Source organism: Botryllus schlosseri, chromosome 12 (assembly GCF_051294905.1).
Source record: "Botryllus schlosseri isolate E-star chromosome 12, Bs_hap1, whole genome shotgun sequence".
Taxonomy (NCBI): Eukaryota; Metazoa; Chordata; class Ascidiacea; order Stolidobranchia; family Styelidae; genus Botryllus; species Botryllus schlosseri.
Window position 1 is genome coordinate 10,342,940 of NC_137247.1, and position 27,477 is coordinate 10,370,416.

At 41.0% G+C, this 27,477-nt stretch overlaps 2 protein-coding genes across 2 annotated transcripts in view; both read left to right on the plus strand.

Moving 5' to 3' along the window:
- Window positions 1-2,130: 2,130 nt before the first annotated feature.
- LOC145451504 (uncharacterized) overlaps window positions 2,131-27,477 on the plus strand; it is a 34,372-nt gene continuing 9,025 nt past the window's right edge. Inside the window, exons 1-13 of the mRNA XM_080329718.1 lie at window positions 2,131-2,429; window positions 3,469-3,558; window positions 5,565-5,671; window positions 6,421-6,595; window positions 9,904-10,274; window positions 11,745-11,999; window positions 15,436-15,612; window positions 17,229-17,453; window positions 18,069-18,251; window positions 19,358-19,411; window positions 19,478-19,640; window positions 22,187-22,274; window positions 24,914-25,127. Coding sequence (XP_080185844.1) covers window positions 2,332-2,429; window positions 3,469-3,558; window positions 5,565-5,671; window positions 6,421-6,595; window positions 9,904-10,274; window positions 11,745-11,999; window positions 15,436-15,612; window positions 17,229-17,453; window positions 18,069-18,251; window positions 19,358-19,411; window positions 19,478-19,640; window positions 22,187-22,274; window positions 24,914-25,127 — 2,200 coding nt within the window. The 5' untranslated portion in view covers window positions 2,131-2,331. The remainder of the gene's footprint in view (window positions 2,430-3,468; window positions 3,559-5,564; window positions 5,672-6,420; window positions 6,596-9,903; window positions 10,275-11,744; window positions 12,000-15,435; window positions 15,613-17,228; window positions 17,454-18,068; window positions 18,252-19,357; window positions 19,412-19,477; window positions 19,641-22,186; window positions 22,275-24,913; window positions 25,128-27,477) is intronic.
- LOC145451505 (uncharacterized) overlaps window positions 17,836-27,477 on the plus strand; it is a 125,524-nt gene continuing 115,882 nt past the window's right edge. The window contains exon 1 of the mRNA XM_080329719.1: window positions 17,836-17,849. The gene's annotated coding sequence lies outside the window, so the exon portion shown is untranslated. The remainder of the gene's footprint in view (window positions 17,850-27,477) is intronic.

Here is a 27,477-nt window from a genome sequence, read left to right on the forward strand (position 1 = left end):
GGGGTTCAGATTGCCAAGACAGGAACATTCGGTGCTAGTCATTCAGGCGCCCATGGGCAATTAAACCTATATGTATTTTGAATGCTATATATAACGAAGTTTTCGGTGATAATTTGCTCTGAATACTCATTAAAGATATGTCCTATCACCACATCATCTATTGCGAAGCCATTTCCCCCAGCGCCCCCCATACCGCCCCCCTGAGCCCAGCGCCCTCCATATCGCCCCCTGAGCGTTTCCGCCCCCGTCAAAATCGCCAGCGCCCCTTGGGGGGCGCTGGGGGCGAGGTTAAGAACCACTGTATTAAATAGAGTTTATTGATTTTTTTTCGGTAATACACATCGGGACTGGCAATAGCTGGACTTTCCACATCATATAGTCAAATACGGAAAAGCAGGATGTCATACCGTACCTCCATGACAGTTCGGGCTGATTGCGGCTTCAGCATCATTCGATCGAAAGTTGTGTTTATTCCACACAAAAAAACTCCCGACCACGTAGAGTATAGAGATTCCCTTAGACACATATGTTGTCATCCATTTCGTGACGTCACTTGAGTAACCCGATGCCTCGTATTTTGATGTCAGGAGCCTAAGGGCATGTACTTGCATGATAGACTTGCTTATAAAGCGACCACTTTAATGATAGATTGTAATGGATGTTGAGTCAGAATCAAAGATATCCTCAGAAATTACCGAGTTAGAGCTATCCCTATAGCCACAATATGATACGAGGAGAGGTCTTTATAGTGGCAGAGTAAACATATTCATTCAGTCCAGTAAATTGCACAGTTTTTGGAACATAAAATGGTAGATGTCGATTGTAACTACAGATCGCCAGGTCAAAAGAAAGATTAGATTATAAGACATTGCGGACGGAAATAGTAGCTTTCAAGTAATTCCATACATTTACAAACATTCAAATGGCTATCACTGGTCAAGCAGGTGTGATCAAGGAGAAACAGAAAAATGCTTGATGCGGGGACTAAAATGCTTCGACAATGCGTTACTTCTAGCATAAACCCGTGATTATTAATTTTCGAATGCACCGAGACATCACTATACAATACCACCACCATCAACAACAATTACTGTTGTAACAGCCAGTCGATCATTAGATGTTTTTTTCTGATGTCATCCACTAAAGTACGTCCTACAATGTGTGTACGAACCGGCAATTTTCTCATTTCGTCGAAACTGTTTTGTATCAACATCAAGTAGGCCTACTAAAACAGTGCGCTGCTAGATATGGAAATCGAAAATTTGTACTTTGACTGCTACGTGTTTCACATAAGACTACGACGAGATGCGCATCAGTCGTTCGGCAATTTTGGGTGTTTATAATAATAAACATTTCAATCATGGCAGCAGCGATTATTTAAAGTATATGCGCAGATATTTGGTATATACTTTTGATGTCTGTTAAATGCACAGTGGTCTGTTCGTTTATCAGCGTTTCCCGATTTTATCTATTCATGTGGGATATATTTAAGGATACCCGCTACGACTCGGATAAGTGCAAGTTAACCATGGCATGCACACCCTCACGACCACTCTAGCAGTCAAACACTTCTGGGGATGTTCAAAATTGGCCTTTTTCCAGATAACTTTTTTCTTGATTCCCCTAAAATGTATTACCAATATATCTTTATAACTCGTGTATTTTCTCTATCTGTATGTGGTGCTACCCAAAATTGTGAAATATCCGGGTACACAAAAGCATCAGCGGCATCATTTCAATGTCCGTCCTCTATGTCTGTCTATCGGTCAGAAGCCACCAATTCATTGTTTACATAGCAGTATAAATTGTTTTCATGGGCATGATGGTAATACCATCAGTTGTCGAACATGATTTTATATAATCCGAATCAGAGAGATATAAACCAAGATAATCACTCGAAAGAATCTCATTAGAAGTATTTTAGCTGAGTTGCGTCACCGCTGTTTATGAGTATGTTTAGTTTCTTCGAGCGTAAACATACATCTTAAAACGCCAATTCACACTAAAAAATCTGGATGAATTGCTTCACTAAGGTGCGGGGCGGACGTACGGCTCGAACGCAAATTTTATAGTAATGCCGCTATGATGCCAATCAAATTGAAAACAGTTATCATAACCACAAGCTCGGTAACAGTAGTCATTAAACTCACGAACCTCGCTTATTTTTAGACAGGAAAATTGTAACGCCACAGGAAATTCGATAAATTCCGAGCACGTCAACCTCGACTTTTGCTGAGGCGTAGTTTTCGGTGCCTGTCAAAACGACACAGCTTTCTGCACCGTCATCCGAGATCACTGTGATCATTCCGTGAAGTTGACAATACTTGCGCAATGAACTGGCAATATTGGGACGGATTATTGATGCTATTTTACACCTCCTACGTCATTCAGACCGCCCAAGCTGGACTCACTGGAAGAGTGGGACGCAAGTAGGACTTTTTTTTTATTGAGAAGCGCTTCCCAACGACTCAAAGGGTGGTGGCAAAAGGCTTTCGGTCACAACATTAAGATTGCTTTATTTTTATTCCGGTTACGTTGAAAAAGTTATGCAAACATATCGCGCATCAAGAAGGTACTGCTAGTACGAGCCGATTTGTTCCTATACCAGGGACAGGCAGTGTAGGATTTCGGCGTCCGACACGCAGCAATAGTCCAAATAACTTTGATCGATCACAATTTTCTCGTTGACTTCAACGGCTATTGAAGTACATCACGCTAATATCTTCACTACCGTTTCATTAAATACTGTTTTTGGTCTCCATGCGTTAGTCTGAAGTTTACATTAAATATGTTTTATTCTTTGTAGGCATATATATAAACACACGAGAAATGTATCGAAATCGATTCCACAATCCGGCCGGCCCAGTACTTCATTTTTCCATATCAGGCCCGCCAACTGGAGAAGTTGCCGGCTCCTGCTATGTACACAATCGATGTGCCATATGGTGATAGGGTTCTTGTAATGTAAATACCGGTGAGTTTTTATTACGTAACGCTTACATGAATTTCGCCTCTAGAACGTAGACACAATGCTCGTCGATCCGTATTCAATATAAAATTATCGGAGATTATAGGCGGTATATCCCTGATATTCGATAGAATAGTCATTACTGAATTGTGAGCCCACGAGCTCGTCATTATGTATGATTAAACATTTCCGAATTGGCGGTGCATGACAGCAGTGTTAAATATCCGTCTGGTGCATTTCGTCACATACTTTTCAAGTCAAGCGTCAACTACAGATTATGAGTAAAGTCATGCAAATTTTCTTATGTAGGCTACCTTTGTATACATGTGTTGTCGACCTTATCCTTTAGGTAAAGGATATCAAGTTCTGAAATGACGCATGTAGCGTTGTTGCGTTATCTTTCATTGTCATCACCCAAGTTTCATATGGCATGCTACCGGAACAAATTTCAATCTCTATATGTGATATTTTCGCACGTAAAAGTGGGACATTTTTTTCAGTAAGAGGGCCACTTCGAAATGTGTCTATACCTACCCCTCGACCTGCGAGAGGAATGTTCCTTGCGGTTTTGGATTCACCGGGTGCTTTCAGTGAGTAATAGGAAGCAGGTTTTTCTGCGTTATTCAGAATAAACTCTATAAAATTGATTGCCTCACTTTAATCGTAAAATGTAGTCTTTGTTTTACGCAGGCTGTAATGGTGATCTAACTCGTATAACATGTACCCGAGCATAACAATGTTCAGCAAAAAGTAATTCCGGCTACATTCCGCCTGATAGGCCTTTCGCCCTATGTATTATACTCGATTCGTATGCGCGGCGATGGTTTCACGCCTATCATATCAGGCTCATATGCTAGGGCTACCATATTTTGGCAATAAAAAAAGAGGACAATTTTTCAAAATTTTCAAACTTGCAAAACCGGAGGAAAATCCTGAAAAAAATGGTAAATTTTTCCCATATCGTGGTTGGTTGACTAAAAGAAAGGTCAACTTTTCGGCTCAGCTCCCGAAATACACCCGCCGGAGCGTTACTTCGGTCCTGATTTACGGCATCTCAGTCGAATTTCGCCGCCAATTTGACCAAAATTCTCAAAAAAGAGGACAAAAGGGCGTCCTCCGATGACACTTTCAAAAAAGTCAAAAAAGAGGACAAATCCTCTTAAAAGAGGACGTATATGGTAACCCTATCATATGCCATACCTTCACACGTCATAGCCAAGAGATTCCCAATCCTATATTCTAGCATAGTATAGCTAGCTATATACGAAATCGTAAATACTTGGAAAGTGACACGTGACTTCACCAACACCGCAAATTCACAGTGCCGTATATTTTCATTGATTCTTGTGAGCGATTTATCTACGCGCGTCGCGCGTGCCTGTTAGTCCACGTGATTATATTTAATCACTGCGGATTCGCTGTTGAGACATGCTACCGACAGTTTTACGATTTCAAAGACGTGAAGTTTGCACCAATAACAAATTATGCGTGAGACAGAAATCTTTCAGCAAGAAATTTCCCTCACGAAAGTTCCAACAAAGTTGCAATGCGCCTCAACGAAATCGAGTATATATTAAGCGTGTAGGAATTGCGTATTAGGTTCTGGTTCGCTTTACTTCAATTGTCATCATTTGAAAACACTACAAGATTGCGATACAATGAAAAGAAGGAAGGTGTCGAAACGGCTTGGAGTAGTCTTTCAATGATGAGACACCCACCTTGGCCTAGCTAGAACGTGTAAATAAGAGACATGCACAGTTGCACACTGAATGAGAAGTAACGGAAGATAACATGAAAGGCAAACGCTGAAAATGCTGTGGCATGTGTCCGAAAACGATGTCGAGATATCAGATTATGGCCCGGTAGTCTTGAGCCCTAGACGTTGCTATAATCTAGAGCTGCTTGTATGGGTGTCAGATCAATGTCTGGTGATCTCGAGCGCTGTCATTAGAATGTATATATCCGCAACAGAATATTCGTTTGATAATTTAAAATACCCAAATTGTGTGATATTATTATCAGTTATCATTGCACAGGTAAAATGAGATGTTCATTTAAATGTCACCAGTCATTGAGCTCATTCGACACCGTGTATCGCCATGTGCTCGCTACCGACTGTCTTTCCAACATTGTGTATCTCGAAAATCCACAATGATATAATAACCACGACATTAAAGCTGTTCGATAAGCGAGACTTTGGAAAACATATATAGCCTACTTAGTTTGCCTCATAACAAATTCCGGCATATCCTGAATGCAGATTCAGAGTCTTCCATGACAGGGAGAATTGGAGAATTTATAATAGATGCTCGAATAATGATGTAGTCCAGAAACTGAATTTAAGATGTTTTGCATACCCTATGATGGGACCTTACCATCGTATCTAATTTGAAAAACATCATGAATCATATTGAATTGTAGAAAGTCACCTTCTCTTCCGTAGCAAACGAGTGCGTAGCGCTATCGAAAGTACACCGCCATCGGCGCTTTCATTTTTCGTATGTCCCGCAATCGACGGTGATAACGCAATCCGTGTTGTCCCGAGGAACCGATACCGAAATTAACCGAATGACTGACACTATGCCTTGACATTCAGGGTGGAAAAATATGAATGCCCTGTGCAATACTATGATTGCTGTGAAGGTGACGTAATGGACGATGGGAGATGTTACAGTCCCAACGAACCGTGCGACGACTGTTACAGTAAGACACATTACCGAACCAATCTCGTACAATCTGATTTTAATTGACTAAAATGTGCTAAGCATGCGAATGCGAGGCAGTACGATTACGCGATCTCTTTACGCAGTATTTCGGTCCAAATGTCATAGATTTTAAAGTACTTTAGGTTAATTCACGGGTTTGTGCTTCGATGTGAAATTAAGCGCTATCGTCGGATTAAAGTTAGACGCGGACCGACTGTACATATGGCCTGACCTCGCTTTCTATGAAGGTCCGCAATAAGTGCCAAATTGATTTGCAAAACCTGAATCTAGACACAAATTTTGCTTTCATGCGGCCAACCCCGAAAAACTCTACCACTACGATATCTGTGTCCATAAAATCTATTGATAACCAGAAGATTTTTAGCATTCAAATTTTTCGGATGCAGATGATACCAAATTACTGAATTTCATTGGTACGATCATTCATTCCGAGAGAGCATTATCAGTAGATTCCTAATAAAAAATTCACATTAGGATCAACGGTAATTAATTTTCACATCTTCAGTGTATACCCGCCTCGTAGAGTACATGCATGCATGGAAATCATGAGAGTGCCGTGAGTACGCCGGTACAAATGCGCAGTGCAGTCATTTTGAGACTATGAACACTTCTGTTACCGGATAACAGAGAAAGCGTTCGCCCAGTTATGCGATGGCTGTTTACGTATACATGCATATATAACACATAATTCCATGACGAGATGTTCACGCATTCGTATTCTTACAGCATTAACAGACTGTCAAGGTCGAATGCAACGTTTGACGAAACGTCATGGAGTAATTTCTAGCGATGGATTTCCAGATAAATATCCTCCGAATCAAAACTGCCAATGGACAATTCTCGGACCACGGAACTCCACAGTCAGCATCCACGTGATTAATTTCCATTTACAGGATGAAGAGTAAGAATATAATAAGCGGAGTGCGTCCGGGACACTATATATAGTCAAAACAAACAAAAGACAGACACAGCAATAAAAAGACGAAGATGTTATATTGTGGCTTCGCAGGCGTAATTGCGTTGAATCACATTCCTTTATACTCTATAGTAGTGGTTGTCAACCTTTTTTAGACACGCCCCCCTTTATGATAATGAAAAGTTTCGCGTCTCCCTTATCGTCATATCACAAAATCCAACCGGGATGCTAGCAACCCCAACAGAATTTTTGACGGCATGGACGGTTATAATTGTTGATGAGAGAATTAAAAAATATGAAATTCGGTGTATATACAGAGAAACACGCGTGAATTGAAGGTAAATCGCGCGGAGTGTGAAATTTTTTTCAGTTTACCGCTTCTTCGCGCCCCTCTTCAGATGCTTTCGCGCCCCCCAGGTTGAGAACCACTGCTTTACAGGAAGCAGCGATGGGAATCGGGTCCAGCTTTCCAGGTTTGGGTTCGACTTAAAAATTATGACGACCTCGTATCATACTGAAAGGCCACTCGACTAATCAATATAAAAATTGTACTTAGTGCTTAAATCAGGCTCAAACACCAACTTTTCGGTTTGGGCTCAAACCGGTCTGATACAGGGGAGGCCAACCCGTGGCCCGCGGCGTAATTCTCGAAATTAGTTATAACACAAAACAAGAAATAAGCCAGGTAAATTATAGTGAACTGACAAAGCCAACCAAAAATTTGATCAGCCTGACCGCAGAATGTAGGATGTTGATGACTAAAATATCAGTTCCGACGCATTGGGGTAAATAGGGGGCAGCCACATTTTCCTTAGATCTTCGTACATGACCAAAAAGTAGAATATTTCGTTGCCGATTAATTTGACTTGATGTTTTTCTTAGCACTTCTCGCGATATATTGTCTCTCGATTTCTTGCTTTTAGTATTGGTTCCCCTCCTAAAGATTAAAATATAAAAATACGCCCAAGTTACAGAATTGAGTCTGACAACATTTGCAATTATGACGGAACGTGTCGTACAACATGTTGTAGGCTGCAATGACGGAAAGATCTTCGGTGATAAAACCTTTGCCCAAAATGTTAGACGCATATTCTCCGAAATATTCGATATTAATTTATGTCCAAACACCGATTAATTCGGTCCTTGCCAAATGAGCCCAGCGGTATACAGTGTGAACCCCCAATTAATGCAACGGACATTATTATTGACCGAATACGTTCATTAACTCTTGAAAATTTTCGCGCTTCGCGCGGTTGGGACCTGAGTGCTGTACATACTGACTTTTCATTACACAATTGTTATCGATTTAGGCAATAAAAGTCTTGTTTCCACTGTTTACCTAATACGGTCCGCTCTTATCGGACGACTAAAAAATGGTGATAAACATCAAGTGGCCCGCGCAATGGTACGTAAATCTCATGTGGCCTTTTGGCGAAAAAAAATTGCCCGCCCTGGATTAAGACTTGTGCAAACTAACAATATAGTTATCGTTGACGGCCAGCTAATGTTCCAGTTGTAGTTCTAGTTGTGGATTACCAAAATTATTGTTGAACAACTAGAATGCGAGTTCGTCATTTGGCGTGAATCGTGCAACCGGTATTCTGTTGTGTAATGTTCTTAAAACCACTGTTTGCTCAGAGTCATCACTACTAACAGTGACATAACCAAGGGTAAATTTTGGGGTGTCGGAACCCTTCCCATTTCAAACTTGAAATCCTGATCTTTTGAAATGGTATTTGTAGTTTGTACTAGTCTTCTTCGGACCGAATATACTAGGTGATGGGAATAACGATAGGATAACGTCATTATCTCTTGACGAACATGTGACGATGAGATAGCGTCAGATCATTTCATTCAAAGATTGATATAGTTATAATTATTATATCGATTCCAGTATCCCTTGCTAAGTCTAGCAGGTTTCTCTATAGGCCCCTCATCGCCATTCGATCCGCGTAAAGCGGTGTCGTGCAAAAGCCTAGAGAGCGACAGTGGGCCACATTATAAGTTGGCAGCCAAGAAATCACAATGAAGACCATCGACCTAGTGGAAAATGCCCATAAGTCAGTCATACAGATTGATTATCTCCACAAAGTCATAAGATTGAATAAAATAGCGAAACATGTAATGGTGAATGATATATGCGTGGCAATGGACAAGGCATCCCACCGAAAGTACTGCTGGTTAGTCATAAGTATGGCGTAGCCTTGGGAGCACAGCAACTCACGCCTTCTGTGAATCACTCGGATCTACCATACACAAAATATGTTGCATGGCTTTAAGATTTAAGGTCTGACTAATTAGAGAAGACCATGTATTTAACGGTAATGTAATAAAGAAACATCTAACAAAATCGGTATGTGTAACTGCGAAAATCAAAAGTATAACAGAAAACTACAACAACCCTGTTAACGGTTGTAATTACTTGGAAGAAATTCAAAGTATTCTGCCTTTAAAGTTAGAGTGAGATACCCCTGTTGCTAGTAGATTTGGAGTACCAAATCGAAAAATATTCGATGTCCAACATGGTTAACATATTATAGAAAGTGCCGTTTTAAACGTGATAGCGTATACCTCTAGTTAATTATATGCGTTAACGCGTTTCCTTTATCGGCGGTTAAAGTGACTTGAAATATTATAATAGGTTAATTGATAACTATGATGGGAAAGCTAGAAATCGACACGAAACTAGGATAGAGTAAGATATATTTATATGGGTTTATGTATCAAACAACGAGTAAGATATAATTATATGGGCTGGTGTATATGAGATTGGACTGAAAGTTTCTACAAGGCCTACGTCACATAGCGAACGATTTATATCTATGTACGCGCTCCAGAAGTTACTTGCTATATAATTTATTGATTTGAATATATAATGGAAATTTCCACCAGCTCAAACGTTTTTTACCGCCTAGTTTTTATTAGTCTCTTGTTTGTGCGCTCATCTCGCGGGTGGCGCTGAAACTTTTGGGGGTGTATTCAAGCAAAAGCTTTGACAATCTATTTTGATTGTAACACGTCGCTTCCAAAGGGCGAAACAAGAATGACCCAACCAACGAGAAATTTGAAACATGGTTATGTACGGGGATTCGACTTTCACGACGAACTAGCTTCTATCTATAGGCCTACTGAATTGGCAGAACATTTTGTTATTACTATTGTCAATTTAGGTCAATTATCGTAAATTTTACCTCGTTTATGGATAATACTATTCTATGAAATCAAATTATTGTTTGTGCACCGCTTAAAACCAATATACAGTCAATTGAATTATGTCAATTGTTCGTTTAAAGGAGATTTGGATGCGTGTGGGATTGGACGGCGCAAGATACGGTGTGTAAGAGGCGATGCAACGACGCTTTAACCTTATCGGGCAGTGGCGTTTTTTCCACTAATGACGCGTGCGGAAAGATCGTCAACTTCCCGATATTTGTAACGAAAGGACGGAGGGCCACCGTCAGCTTTAGGTCCGATTATATGTATTCTGGACGAGGCTTCCGACTCGTCTTTAACATAATTCATGGATCGGATCCCCGCCGCGAGGTAATCACTACCACCGACACCACAGCATCATCCACGACCAGCACTACAACCACCAGTACAACCGTAAGAACCACGACTGCGGTTCCGACCACAACTTCTACTACTACAGAACAGGCCACAGGTGTGATATTCCTACTATATATCTAGAATCATAACCCATCGAGCAAATATTGTTGAATTAGACACCTTCATCGTAGTGTCATGTATAATCAATACGCTACAATTGATAGCGGATCCACGAATGTTCATATTGTTCATTTTATCCCCAACCCAATGTGCTACCCCCGGCTACGACAATATGCTCTATACCCGAAACAACCACGTCAACAACAACATTGACGCGCAGTGAAAACAATTGATTATACTCTTCAATGCATCGTTACGGGTAGGCCTACTATTATTAGTTGAGAATATGGCTATTATAACCAGAGGTGGTCAGTAACGATGTACTTCTACTTTTTGGAAGTACTCAAGTAGTTTTCATCTACTTCTGGTACTTACTCAAGTAGATCTGATTTTCTCTACTTCGTAGTATTTGTGATCTACTTACTTACTTTTCGCTATTTCTAGTTTGTCAAGTAGAAGTAGTTTAATCCCCCAATACGGACGATAACCTGAGGAATTTCGGGGCTGTTTTCATGGAGTACCAACATTTAATATTCATAAAAGTCAAGTAAAGCCCAGAAATTTTGTTGCGCCTCGCGTATAGTAGTGATGGAGTGACAAATATGTTTTCACGAAAGTATCAGTGAATATAATTTAGGTACCGGATTGCTTGGTTCCTCTCACACCGCATTGTCGCCCATATCAAATATTTCATCACAGTAAATATGACCCACCATAACGTTTGAAACTACCGTTTCGCAATCTAGCAATTACTTATCATATCGTAATCTAGCAGCCCATTACGTGTCTTGCTAATTTGGAAAATCCAGCTTTTTTTAACGTTGCACCTGTTTTAGCAAATCACCTTCGAAGCTTTATGGACTAAAGACATGAAATATATTTTCCGCTTTTTAGAAGTGGTATTTGTATTTAACTTTCAATTGCGAGTATCATACTTTGAGTTCTAAATACTTTCAGCTCTTTTGTCTGCAGAACATACATGTTGATTGTTGAAGCATAAAAGCAAGTGTAGTAATGCCTCTATTTCCCGAAAATAAAGCTACACCAAATAAAACTTTTACGATCCTCAATGTTTGTTATTAACGAATACCAATCGCACAAAGTGATGAACAACTTCTACGTATTACTCTTCGCCTAAACTTGGGGTCTTATAATATGGGATAGGACGCTATGCCATGATATTATCTAAAAACGGAGTCTTTTAGTAACACAAAGGGTTAGTATCGCATTTTCATATCAATACTATAATTTGCATCCCATGATGCGAAACAATGCTTATTCTGTCGAAAATTGATACCTCCTAGGATGGATCAATACGAATCAAGCTCTCTGTACCTGCCGCATAGCTCAATTCGCAGCTTTTGACAGTCCATGCTAACGAATTAAAACTGTTTTCAAAACTACTTACTTACTTGAGTAGATTTTAAGTCAGTCAATTCTAATTCTATCTCATTGACTTCTGCAGAACCTCTGACCGATACTGCACCAACAACAGCAGCACCTCCGCAATGTCCCGGACTTTTGAAGTGGAGCCAATGTCCACGCTGTACGAGGACATGCAATAACTACCTGGAGAGCGAAAGAGATTGCATCGCAAAATTTGCGTTGAGCTCTCCCGGATCTATGGACAATACATGCCGACCAGGGTGCGAGTGTCCGATGGAATATCCAATTTGGCACAACTTGCAATGCGTCGTCCAGGAAGCATGTCCAAAAAAGGGTATGCGTTTTGATTTTCACTGGCGTCAAGTACTACCTAGTAGTAATTTATATACTTATCGGCACATCACATACCTTATCCACCTCACTCAAACTAAATTGACCACTGAGCAGTGAACATGCAGCATATAGCAGCAGAGTGGATTTTTATCGCAAGTTCGGTTGTGATGGAAGATCGCTCATGCTAGTCACAATTCGCATGAATATTCAAGATCAATAAAATTTCACGATCAATTCTAAACCGCAATAAAGTCCGGCAAATTTATGAATCAAATCAGCTTTGAATCCTGCCAAAATCTTCAAATCCGGCTTAATGTGGTAATGCCAGTGGGGCGAGGTGGATGTTAGATCGATCGAACGTACTTACTTCTTGGTCGTTTCGAGACCTCCGATTTGTTCATTGTGCGTCTTGAGCGGATGAAAATGATAGTACCTCTGATTTTATGAATATGAGTCAAGTCCAAATTCCTGGTAGTTTCTGAATGTTCCTCTTGTGTTACGATAGCGCCAGCTTGCGGCTATCTTCTGATTTTTTTTCAATATACGACTACCACAATTAATTTTGTCTCTAGTCTATTTATAACATCAGGATACTTGAAATCTTCTCCGATTTATCATGAAAAGTGTCAATGCTGATCCTGCATAGAAGTAAGCATTCAATCTGTTGATTAGACTCCGTAATGTACGCTAACTGTAAGACATAATTATTTCTGCATTCATCCATCAACGAATATATTTTGCGTTTTTGTCGAAGTGCAGTGGTTCTCAATCGTGGTGCCAATTGAACTGTTCAGGGTGCCGCAAGAAAATGAGGTAAACAAGGTTGCTGTTAAGGATTAAGGACATCCATATTATGAGTAGATGGGTATTGAAAAAGGTCATCATCCGCAAGGAGACCGTGATATTGATGCTTAGCCGAGAGGTGTTGACCTTTCATTTAAGTCAGCATCATCATAATGTAGAGCTGCACAGTGCACATGCAGTGATTTGACGTAGGTTGATGACTTTTGTTATTCATTAGGTTCTCATAAGTTGCACTCACGTCACTCGAAGTTCTAGGGTGCCAAGATGTCAAAATGGTTGAGAGGGCTTTGGAGCAGCCGTAAATTTGCATTGCTCCAGCTCCGGAGCTTTCTTCTATCATACATTAGCTCCGGCTCCAGCTCCGGAGCCACATTATTACCACTGCTCCGGCTCTGAAAAATATCGAAGGTGGCTGTCTATATCACGGGGTGGGCACCGCGGCCTGCAGGCCATGTGTGGCTCGCGAGAAGGTTTTGAGTAGCCCGCGAGCTAATTTCCCATTATATTATCGAAATTCTGTTTATCGAAATTAAATTGCTCAGATTGTGAACTTGCAAGGCCAACCAAAAATATGATTAGTCTGGCCGCGACACTTGGGATGTTGATGACTATAATATCAGTTCCGACGCATTGGCATATCCAGGGTCCAGTCACATTTTAGTAAATCGTCGTACATTACAATAAACTAAAAAAGTAGTAAAGTTTTTCTTCACGCTTCGTGTGTTTAATTGTCACACGATTTCTTGCTTTGTAGCCTAACCCCACCTAAAAATGAAAAAAAAACGCCTGATTTGAGCCGATTGAGTCTAACTGTATTCGCAATTACGAGAGAAAATCTTTTCGCGTTTGCGCTCGCAGAAAGATCGTCGACGATGAAATGTACGCGCAAAATGATTGTCGTATATTAGCGGAAATCTTCGATATCGATATGTCCAGATGCCGAATAGTCCTGTCCTTGCAAACTGAGCCTAGCGGGTGGTATACAGTCCACCCGCAATATACCCAAGTAATAATAATATTAACTTTGAAAATTTTAGGCGCCTGGCGAGGCTATAGTGGGCAGCGCACTCGTTCATCAATTTCATGTGGCCCATTTGCAGAAAAGGTTGGCTACCCCTGGTCTATATAGATTACTAATTTACCCGTAGGTTAGTTATCTATAGTAACCTAGAGTCTGTCAGCCGTCAGTAACATCGGATGCAGCAACGAAGACATGGGTGCCGCCGTGCCAGCTTGTGATGTCATATTGAATACTTGTCAATTGTCGATAACATCATAGTTGCAATAGAACGCACTTTACTCCGTGCCATTGCTGTGTAGTGTGCAGCATTAAAATTCTGATGCGGCGTTTTAATACTGGCACTGTACTCGTTAACATTGAGCCATACAGCTCAATTCAATCTTTAAACGTGCGATTATTATTCCACTGTAACTGTAGTAAGAGCAATATGAGCGTTATCAATAGAAATTCGATTTGTACCAAATGGCCAATGGTTTGACGTTCGATATTGGTGCACTCGTTACCAGTCCATCCGGTGTCGATCAAGTTAATCGGAATATAATATTTCCCCGTTGAAACGAATCGAATAATAGAATTAAACACTGTGCCACGCCCATAACGAATTAAACTATGCAGTATCCACATTGCACATTTACAAGTCACAGTGCGCGATAATCCGGGAATACTAGAGTATCAAGCAGATATCAAGAATGAACGAAACAGATGATTACAAATTGGAAATCGCGTATCAAATCGGTAATTTGTCTCCAACATAAAATACCATGGGGTCGTGACTCCTGACATCGTATTGAGTAGCTCGCACCGCGCGACTATTGTTTGCTGAGTGTAACGGCGTTTTGGGCTACTCTCCCGCCATCCCCTATTTACGCTCGAAAATCCTTACTGGAGTGAATGACGATCATGCGCAGTAATGAATTCCAATTAGCATGCATGATTGCATACCCAATAACACTGTCCAATTTCGCGGCCCGATTAAAGAACTAACACGAAAGAACGAGTATTTGCTCATCCGATTCATAGCAACGATGAGATGGAATTTCTCTGCTCGTGCTCGTCATATCGAGATGTGCAACGAAATTACGTTTTTATCCTCTCTCCCATTTCGTGTAATACATAGTGATCAATATTTTCGAACCGTACAATTGGCGAACAAGGTTATGCTGATGATGAAATTGCGGGTATGCCGAATACCCACAATATTCACAGGCATATTTCGCATACCGCGAGGTTCGGCACTCATGTATGAAAATTGAACATTGAACATATGACTGCTCTGCTGTTAAATCCCCAGGAACATGGTTGGTCGGAAAAGGTAGCGCCAAAGAGGAAAAATTCTTAATTTCGCGAAGACCTGCCGTTGAATTATGTGAAATCAACAGATATGATTGTTGCATATATAATAGCATCTTATGAAATTCGTCGGAGCCGGAGCTACCCCTCAAATAACTGGCTCCAGCTCCGGCTCAAGCTCCGGTTAAAATGCACGGCTCCGGGGCTCCGGCTCCAAAGCCCTGTTGAGAACCACTGCTTTAGTGGAATACGTTGATAACGAAACACTTCTTCCATTGATTTATGTGACCAGCAGACCTAATCATCCGTTATTCCATTCTAGAGCAGAGGAATTGTCCGGGTGTCGAAATATGGTACCAGTGTAAGCCAGCGTGCACTCAGTCTTGCGATTCACTATCGTCGATATGCATAAACACCATGTGTGAGACAGGTTGTGCATGTCCAGCAAACAAGCCCATAAAGCACAAAGGGAAGTGCATAGCGAAAGAGGATTGTCCAGGTAATATTCGGAGAAATTTTGTGCATTGGATTTACGAGAAGATATATCGTGCCGTTGCTTTGCTATTCCAATGAACTCATTGCCCCTTTACACGACTTTCGTACAACACTTCCAGTATTGTGACGTGTAAAACTAAACCATGAACGATATATATTACGACACCATGTTGACAGATACGTTCTCAATTTAGATATCAATTTAAAATGTTGATTTCCTCTTTAACGGAGCGTCCCGTGTTGCCCGATTGAACTACTTTTTGTAAGGATAGGCTAGAGATCTGCGCTTGCACAGAATAAGGATGATCGACGGTAATGGCGACACTTGGTATATGGTAGTGGGCGTGAACCTTTTTTGTCCGAAGAGCAATATTGGCCCCAATTTTTCCATCTCAGCTCCCAAAGAGCCATACATGCCAATCAACTGTTACGTCACAATTGAAAATTCATGACGTCATGGTAGCACCAATTCGAACTCACTACATGGGATTCCTCGTGTGCGCCATATTTTCTCTGTAAAATCTGGTATTTACTGTTCGGAAATAAAGGTCGAAACGAGAGGTAGGCCTATAGAACAGACGGGCCAAGCCTCACCCTTGATAACGCAATTCATAAGTAGCTTAGAATATATTATGACTGATATTAATCGAATGTGACTGTCACACTTATTACGAAAATCTAAATACTTATCGACTTCTCAAAGTATTCGGCGGTAACATTACGTTGCGCCACACGCCTATATTTTATCGCCGGTACTACACAAAGCTATACTTACCGATCAAGAACGTGGATAGCTATGAAGTTGTTTGTAATTCGAGTTTGTAATTCTCGCATTCACAACAGTTCATTTCGCGACGTAGATCAGGAAGACAATGCGTATTTGAAAACTGCGTTTTGAAATGGGCGGCGCCGTGTCTGCTATGCTCTTTGATTAATAAACGTATCGCACAATTCAAGATTTCGAGTCGGGTTCATAGAATTCGCGAGTGATATTGGCCGCCGGCGTGACGGTAACTTAAATTTGATGATTTTGAAAAGAGGGAGTCCGAGCCCCTAAACCTGAAGACGACATTGTCTTTACCTCTCAAAGACATGTCTATACTGCCACGATAATAATTATTTTGGCCGTGATGAAAATTTACCAATAAGTCGCTGCAATATCGATCAATTGAATACAAAAATAAATATTTGGCAAAGAGCCATATCTTATACCCAAAAGAGCCATATATGGCTCGCGAGCCATAGGTTCCCGACCACTGGTATATGGTATATTATAAGTCGCCCAGTTGCGAGTTCGACTCCAGTGATGGTATTGAAAAGCCAAACCCTAAACTGGCTTGGCCGGTAATTTCTATAGATCCGGTAATTTCTATAGATCGGGTGCTGTGCGGTTCCCGATCCTATTTTCACTTCTTATAGTAATCAGAAAGAAGCCTTAGAACCTTAGCATAATGAGAAAGAAGCTATGTAGGTAATATGGTGGGGGTTTCCAGAATTTCAGACTCTTTTTTGTTCGTAGTAATATGGGGGCAATAAATAGTTCCAAAATGGGCTAAGGGAGGAACGTAACAAAAATGTTTGCGAACCAATACTTTAATTTCATATTCGTTTGGTTTCCAGCGCGGCGGGTTGAGGAAGAGGAGGACCCGTGTAAGATATTCGGACTTGTTTCGGGCAGATGTTTCAGAACCTGCAACAATCTGTTCGAATCGACCGAGGAATGCGCGGAAAGGACATTTCGAGAAGGATCGACCATCATCATAAAGAACAGCGCTTGCGTCTGTCCCAATGGAGAAATTATGTTCGACGGCGCGTGCCATCCGCGAGCTGACTGCGCATCCCTTCGTAAGTTTCTGTGGGCCGGCACAGCGGTCTAAAGTGTCTAATATAGGTTTTCCAAATCTCGATAGTCAAATTATAGGCCTCTCATTACAAACAAGAATTAGAGCCAACATTTTTCGATTATAGCTACGCTTTGGTTCCTCTACAACGGCATAGATGGAACTCCGCGGGCAATGATAGCTAGATGGTTGTTGTATTGATAAGATGGTAACCGTGGTGTTTCAACATCAATGGTCAATTGTTCATATTACACCAGGCCGACATTATCTTTGATTGTTTCTGAGCTGTATACTTGCTTGTACTCTTCGCGTACGCTTAGTTCAGGGCGCCCACACTTTGCAGTTGTCTATCTATCACGAAATGCACATGTTGTATTGTTGGAGTTTTTGGTTGTATTAAGTCCCGATAAGCAAATAGTATGAATGGTGTTAGTCTAGGATTGGTGTCGGAATAAATTGTTAACTATCACGGCTCCTCGAAGAATAATCTTTAAGTAGGCTACATGCAGGGCTGCAGCTGTAAAAAGTTTCAAGCTCCTTGGCTTGCTGGTTAACGAATATCTATTAAAAGTTACGAAGAAAGACCGAATCAGTAATATCTATTTCATCTTCTTTACAGAAAGTAAAAATTGCGCCCCGGGTCAGGTCTGGCGGCAGTGCAAGCCAACATGCGAGCTAACATGCGACGCACAGGACGACCGTCCTTGCTTTCGCGGTTCATGCGTGCCTGGCTGTGGATGTCCAGACGACAGACCGATCCGTCACAAAGACAAATGCATCGCGCCTTCCGAGTGTCCAAAAGGTAGCCTTACATTGTTCGATGCTATATCCGCGACGGTCCCCGTCATGTGACGTTACGCACATGCCAGTGATTTGACTTGGTTTACGTGACTTTTTCGCCTTTTTACTTGCATTTAAGAATGATTGATTGCCACTGTGTCTTTATTTACACGTGGGGTTTGTTATTTGTTTGCGGTATTCATTGTGTTTGTCGACTACTTTGGTCATGGTCATTTACACCAGGCCCATTTCTTCATTTTTATTCTATATTTGCCGACTTGTAGCACGGCCCAGGCTTTTTGTAAGACACCGCTTACGCGGATGAGATGGAGAGGAGCCTAGATAAACCTCCGACACTTAGGTAGGAATTCTGGAGCCGACCTCGGTCGGACTCGAACCCGCTACCCATTGGCGTTGCAGCTGTGAATTATACCACTACGCTATCTCGCCACTTACGCGTTGGCTGTGCAGTGCACTGTGCAATTATCAAAGATGGTCAAAGTAGTTCATGCTGCTCAGTTTATTATTTTAACATTTCATCTAATCAATACATCATAAGATTGCGATACCATGAAAAGATAGGAAGGTGTCGAAACGACTTGAAGTAGTCTTTGACATCAGACGACACCTGCCAGTGCTTCCCAATAATAATCTATTATTGTCAACTTGATTCACTCGTATTCTCGAATTGTCGCACAATTTCACTTGCGGGCGTCTAGTTTGACTCGTTACTCACCCGACTTGTTGTACTCCGAATTACGTTCCCATTCATTCGGCCATATCCAGGCCGTGTTATTTTTGGCATATGCCATAATTTTGCTTAAAAACTGAAAACTTTGAATCACTTGAGTGAGTGAATGAGTGAGTTTTCCGAAAAAGTATAGGTAGGCCTACCTCGTTACTGACCATTTCTGGAAATTACACGGCTCTTTCGGGATCATTGCGACTGTAAGCATATACAGCAAGTTGTTGGTGTAACTTCCAGCAATCCTATCGCGTCGTTACCTTATGATGTTTTGGCATACGACGAAAGGAAGGGACTAACGAAGGAATAAATAAATAGAAAATAATTCACCTAATGTGAATTTACGCATCGTATATCTGGCAAATAGTATCCAATTTTCGCAGACGAAAAGATCGTATGCGGGAAACAATTCTACAAACCGAACGTTCGGATCGTAGGTAGGCACCGCAGCTGTACAGTACATTCTTCGCCACAATCATAACTAACCCACTTTTATCCGGCAGGTGGCAGTACTGCTATGCGAGGGACGTGGCCGTGGATGGTGCAGATTGATAAAGTAAATAACGGCGCGTATTCCCTGGTTTGCGGGGGCGCGCTCATATGCGAGAAATGGATATTGACAGCGGCGCATTGCTTCTTATCATCTACAAAGTTGTGGCTGGAAAAGTGAGATATATTTGTCTCCAATCATCTTCATACCCTTTTGCAATATACACATGTTCGTTTTGAAAATGCGCTCTTGTCATGCATGCTGCGTATATCAGGGGCGGGCAACTTCTCCAGTCGGCGGGCCGGATATAGGAAAATTAAGTACTTGGCGGGCCGGATTCCTGAATCGATACAATATTCGCCCATTTATCCACATATACAACGAATAAATCGTACTCAATGAAGGTATTGTAACGATAGCAATGTCACTTCAAAGCCATTTCTCGCCGATAATAAGGAAGACAATGTGGATTTGAGAATAGCATTGCCATACAGGCACCGCCATGTCTGGTTCTCTCTGATCAATCAACACGCGGTGCAATCCCTAATCAAGATTTCAAGGCGTTCGATAAGCCCGGTGCCCTAAATTTACCAAGATATCAATTCATTAGGTTTGAGTAGGTGGCAAGAGAGCGTCGTTGTCCAACTGTCTGGACTAATTAATTTCGATATTGAATTCATGCGCCCGCGTCCTCTACGAAATTTGAAAAGTGGCTCGCGAGGCGCGACCCGCGACCCGTTTTGAGTTGGCGACCCCTGGCATGAGCGGTGTCTTGCAAAAGCCTAGAAGTATGCCGTGCTACAAGTCGGCGGTTACGGAATCAAAAATAAGAAATATCAGCCTGATGTAAATGACCATTGTAGTCGACAAACACCATGATTACCACAAACGACATTAGGGTTGAGTACATCGTAATTGCCGATAAAGCAAGTCTTCTCGCTTCGACGAAGTTACGCATAAGCTCCACTCTCTCACGCTGCGCATACACGTATATAATAACATACAGTCACTAAAATTTGACCTAGTAAGCGAGTAGTGGGGAATCTCGGCAGACTGGGGCCGCGGGCCACATCATGTAAGACGGAAAACTGTCCGCGGGCCGGACAAAATCCCTTCGCGGGCCGTATGTTGCCCGCCCCTGGCGTAGATAGTCACAATAAGGAATGTGACAGACTTCCTGTCAAATCTTCAAACATCTAAATGAGGTCTCGCATGGAATTACCTATCAGCTCACTATCATTGGTATACATGTCTCCCCAATTTCCGAAAATGAAGAATTCTTATTGACACCGTCGTTGGTGTCGACAATTCATGAAGCAGGCCTATTCCTGGTATTATTGTATATCATATCGCCCTTCAATTACGAAAAAACAGGAAAACTACGCCCCTTTGCAAATTTCCGATTCAAAAGCAAATTTCATCACATATGTAGTAATGGTTATTTTCTCTCAAATCCCCAAGTGCCAGTTGTGCTAATTGGGTTTTCCGACTTAGTCGGAAAGAGAAGGGAAAGGCGTTAAAATCCGTGGGATCCATTACAGACGGTGAGGAAAATTTCAAAAGTAACAGGAAACATACGCGGAACTTATTCGCGTGGATGGAGGCACACCCAGTACTCTGTTATTTTCAAGTCAAATTATAAGTAGGGCAATGGAAAATCGAGTACTTAACTGATTCGATTACGAGTGCAGTATTTAACTTTTGGTAGAGTATCACTCATTATGACATCATACACATTTGGAAGAATCATAACTCCCAATTTGCGCCGTTTATGCGACCATAAATAAAATATCGCCAATAACAGATTTTTCGGAAAAAATTTGAATCGACTCATCATAATTACGAGATAGGCCTAATGCTTCGATGCAAGGCCGCAGAGTTGATCATGATCACTATATGCTTCCAACAAATGCCAATTTCTTGGAACATGCGTATCCCTATGCATTTTTGGATGCTTCGATGCGGAAAGGCAGGTTTCAAGGCTACCACGGTGTTAAAAATTTTACGAAATGAGAGTTTTCGTAGACAAAATAATTCTAAGACGCAAGGATCGCATAACTTCGGTACCCGAAAAAATGGAGTCGAGAATCGCTAAAAATGCTACTCGATTCTAATCCTCAAATCATTGTACCCGGCTAGTATTATAATTCACGTCTTCGCAGAGTTTTGCTCTTTTCATCGCGACTAAAGTGCGAGATATCGTTAGGGAAATCCGATATTTTGGACAAATATACTGAAAATAAGTTCGTCAAGGTGCGGTTAATCTATTTGAATCGTAAACGTCTTGATCTGATGTGTTAAGCAAACATTGTTTAGCATGTCTTGATCCGGCACAAATTTGGCCTCGATTTAACCTATGAAAACTCATTTATTTATAACAGCAGCACGCAGTCAGTCTGCAAAGTCATTCTGCTTACATGTCCTTTGCCCAATTTATAACATTGGTGGCCAAATCAAGAAAGTCAATACATAGCCTATATATATATATTCAATTGCATACATTGTAATCTGCAACCGCATGAAAGCCGCCAGTGCTTTATTTACACCTGCAAAGATCAAAGCTAACCAATAACGAGTTTTTTAACAAAAATAAATCTTATTATTTGAGAATTATAATACCGAACAGTGTTTCAAATTTAACTCAGTTGGTACAAGTGTAGGCCAAATATGCCATTGCATAGTCACGGGTATTGCATAGCATGAAAAGTTTTCTTCCTTTCAGTTCCGGTGAGCCTCTGAAGAATTACCGCGTCCATATCGGAAAGCATTTCAAAAACCACCACAACGATGACATCAACAATGGAATGCTGGTGCGTTCTAGATATCTTGATAGCCAATGTATAGGTTGCATCGTATAAACAGGGTTTGGCGGCTAATCCACAAGTGGTTTCCGACCAATTAACAACCTAATCAGTGCTCCTCTGCATGTCGACCACTTCATTAGTTGGCGATTTTCGACTAAAGTCTTAATTATTCGGTGTTCAGCGATTTAGGAAGAGCGTACTCGTACGTGTGGTCTGACGTCAGAGTTACCACTTACCACTAGGATTGTACCTACAAGTGTATAATTAACCGACAAGTAATTTGTATGTTTATAAACATCGGTGGAACGTAAATCCATGATTCTCGACAATATACAAGTATTATCATCGAAAATCGATTCGTCTCGGCAAAACATTCTCCGACTACCGCAAACGCATACTGCGGAATCGGTTTTGGTATCCGCAACCTCATTAAATCATTTTCTGGTGTTTTGAGTTTGGATCATGATTTCGTGTTGTCGTGAATTGCCTTTTCATGTCAGATTTTGTGCCGCAAAATCTGGAATTTATTAAAATATACGATATTCATTATGGGCGCGTTGTCAATTATGCCTGATTACGGTCCGAAAACGCTGGTTTCAATAATGCACTTTTTTGGCTTGATGTCAATTGGCGAATGTAAAAGTGACATCATATAGTCTTCGAGGACGCTTTCCCTGGTCAGGTCTCATGCTTTATATCTTTCACCTCTTCCTCGTAATTTGTTTGTTAATGGTCGGTTAAAATGCGATGGCACTAGTAACCAGAGTTACGGGTACCTGTGTGGTTTTTAGATATCGTGGCGACTGAATACGTTTGTTTCCGCGACGTTCGGTACCGGTACGATGCAATGAAATATGAAGCACCTGGCGTGCAAACTGCACATTGTGTGCAATCTGTGATCTATAAGAATATGCATCTTTATTACTGTCAATTCTTCAATCTCTGCTCATCATATCTATCAATCATTTTAGTTATAATAGATCAATTCCTCCTTTGTCGCGTTGCGTGGTTAATATACATACCAAAACGAGAAACCAAGCTGATTAGAGCAAGAAAACTATATAGTTTAGTGCCATATTCAGCGTCGAAATGGGCCGCATATTCTATTAATACCACATCGAACTGGATACATCTTGTCGCGTGTTAGTTGATGTGTCGTTTTGAGAATAAATCACTTTAAAAATCAATCCGCTGAAGTCTCTGAAACGTCGTGTGTTATGTAGGTCATCAATATCGCGTGCTCGAATATCTGATCGCTGATTTAAAGAGTCACGAAAAATTCAGTTTCACCTGTCCCACTGTAGTATACCATTATAATTAAAGTCAAATATTTCATTATGTTCTGAATCCAATTACGAATATTGCCCAACGGTGCATATGATGGACGAGCTGTAGACCTACGACTGCGCCGCATTTGTAATATTTAAACATCGCATATACAGGATTATCTAAACCGGACATCGCAATCAGACACAACTCCGAATAATAAACTCTTCGCCAAGCTTGAGTGGAAAATGACGCTCGATCAAATTCAGTAATTATATATTATACTATATATCCACCCGACAATCAGTCATTTTTATGAAGAATCCTTCTCACGAGTCAGCGAAGAAATAACAGGTAGCCTACACGTCATAATCTAGGCACGGTGTGAATGTTCTGTTCACGTTCGTGTTGGGTGCAAGCCTTGATGATTCAGAGGTTCGAGTTCGCAAAAGAAGCTTATCATAACGTACTATCTTGTGAACGTTTCTGAGAAATAGCGAAATTTTACAGAATTCTTAACACAAATGTCCTTGAATTTCTACATCCCATCACTAGCTGTATCGCGATGACATGCAAAACTAAGATCAACCTTGTATCGTCGAATAATTTTGAGGAAATTACACAGATTCTCGAAAAACTGGTTAAAATTTGTCCCTATTCGGATTGTAAATAATAAATTGGTTGGCTTCCGTTACTGCTACGGGCTGGAACGACATCATGGGCCCTCATATCTTTTCGTACATTGCAGAGTTAACTATGTCCCATGCAACTGCCCGTGATGCCGGCGTCCAATGGTGCAAAATCGATTCTGGGCTTTGAGGATTCTTCGTACCGCCCAACAATAAATTGGTGCGATCAGATCATACGGCCAGAAAAGTGACCCCTGATATATTAGAATTTTACCAACGAGTTATTATAAGATATTAATTGAACACTCTGCTCCAGTCATCAACACCAAGCGCGCTCTGAATAATGACTATAGTGCCCCGGTAACAGAAAAGGGCGTAGAATGGAAGTCAGAACTGTTGTGTGCTTGAATTAGTATTGTGACATCACGTGAAGTGAGGTGTTCGTGTTCGCAAAGAATCTTCCATAAATGCTTGTGTTCGCACAAACCCGAAGCTTTTATAGTAGCATCATCCCTGCACCATGGTAAGAACTTTAGATTGTGACCCATATGTTAGCATTTCACCCATTCCGTATTGGGATGTGGTTTCGTTGCTGGCTTTGCACGCAATGTATTCAATTACACCTTTGGAATCGGAGTAGTTATTTCAATACAAGATATTGTCGACTTTTGCGCCCGGCATTGCACGCTATACGCGTCCAATTACGTCGTGGGTAACAGAGCCGAGTTATTTCGAGACCGTGTATTTCAGGCGAACATCCGACCTCTACGGGTAATCATTCACGAAGACTACGACACGAACACGCACGTTAACGACATTGCTTTGATCGAGCTTCCCAACGCCGTGGTATTGAACCGAATTATCCGCCCAGCGTGCGTGTATAATGTAACCGACGACTACCATCCGCTCGCGACATCAGGAGAGAGCTGTTACTCTGCTGGATGGGGAGCGGAAAGCAACTTAGGTAGGCGTGTGGTTTCTCGATGATCTTATCCCTCATATCGCTACGGTATTTCGCACCCACCCAAATATCAAATTCGATAAATCGAAGGCGTGGCGCGGAGATAAAGAAGGTTACTGTATTAATTGCAAGTCATATTTACGCCATCTATCGCCACATCGCCCGTATATACTTCAAATCGATGTTTATATAGCGAGGTTTGTTTTGATATCTGTGATATAACCGTTATAAGTCGAATTTCATCCTCGGCGTTTCCACTTGATACTGTCAGTTTGACTTGGGTCGCTTGAGGAGCGATTGATCTTTATCGCGCAAAGGAAAGATTTACGCGATGTAGAACTTCTGGAAAAGTCCGATAGTTGCGGCGACTGATGCGTTTCACTGATGCCATTTCATATATTTGACAATCGGAAGGTATAAGACCCGTGCGATGATCGCTTCGGATACATCCTGACACCACGTCTGATGAGACATGATTAATTGATTTATTATACACGTCGGCTTAAACGTATTCTGTGAGTTCATGACATCTATGGGACATAAGAGTACTTTGTACTATATCGTTTGAACTCTGAGAGTTCTCATAATATGTCTGTACATTCCTTGTCCAGCGGCATACGTGGGAGATGTGGTACCGATTGATCAAAAATTACAAACTGATCTCCGGCCCTCATATCTTCATCCGAGAATAGCAGATATTCTGCTGGATCAACACTTTGATCCAAGCTCTATCTATCGCGGACCTTTACATGAAGATCCGCCTTCTCAAAAAATATTTATGAACATTCAAAATTTGTTGCTCGAACGTATCATCGGTCCCCACCCGGTGGGTCGAAAGGCACGCGACCATGAGACCTATGAGACATACGTTCAAAAACTCGAATTTTTCATCTTGTTTTGTTGTGTAATATAATCTAAGCCACAGCAAGCCAATGAAGAATGTTTCGTCGCCACCTTCATGAATAGAATATATTTTATTAACTCAAACGTTGGCGTAAAATCACGTTTCGATTTACACCCAAACTTACAAAATTAATGTCATATACATGTTACCCGTAAATCGACATTTTGACTTTCAAATACCTCGTTATAGCGATAAAAACCATTGGTAACTATGATTTGCGGTCTCTATATATGTAGGCTTGTTTCTGCTGTTAAGTGATTAGTTGGTCCAACTATTTGGCTTGATTTGGTAATGGTACCAGGCCCCCACCCTATAAATATTGTAATTGAATTGAAAATAGTCCACTCGATGATGGTATTGAATTAAAAAATATATGACATTATATACCCTGATACTAGCCCTACACTTCACATTAAAAATTAGTGCTGGTTTGTTACTGTGGAAGGTGATATAGAAAAATGTATACGTCGATCCAAATTTATTTTACACCCCCCAAAACATAAATCATCTGTCAGAAACCCCATACCTCACGCAGGTTGAATTTTTTTGCATACGAGGAAAGATTCTGCTAGCCTGCAATTGTAGACAAAATCGCGTACTGTTATCATGGAATTATCACAGAGAATTTTTCAATTATTTTCGGTCCCACTGTCTCATCGGTACCACATCTCCCCTGCACATCATGCACGCATGGTATGCATATGCACAGAACGTGTGTATGTATATCATGACTCGGTGTATATGCCGCAAGAACATCAACGACAAAAATAAACTACGTCCTTTCTTTTCCTTCGTATACATTTCAATTCACCTATTCACCTTCATTAGATATATGAGCGTGATCCTAATCAGTTCAAGGCGGGTAGTTGACAGTCTAATACAATTTAGAAATGATTGAATTCGCGAAATATAAATTGTTATCGATGGACCATAACAGTGCAGTGCATCGGTGGGATTGATCATTATTGTGAGAAAAGGGCGGAAGATAATGTATGCGCGACTTCAACAAAACCCATCTTTCCAAAATACTACCGAGATTTCAACCGCGGCAGCTTTGCACGTGAGCCGATTTGCGACTAACGTGATAAAACGATAATGATATATTGCATCATGGTATTCCCCAATGTTTGAACCACTCATGAAGCAGGAAAGTGATACAATTTGAATATAATCAATATTGTGTATATTTATGACGACGCAATAATCGCTGATGAATGTAAATTCAAAGCCGATTACACACGAGCATTAAAATAATCCGAACTTGATGACAATAATCTGTTGAAAATTAAACCTTCGGTTATCTCACCTGTACCATTCCACAAGTTCATGGGTTTCATGTGACCTAATTTCGCGCAAGTAATTTATTTAGTTATGTTTTCGTGAGGTCAAGATAAACTCCATGTCAGAACACTTCTACATATGTATTGGATTTGCATAATAATTTCATTA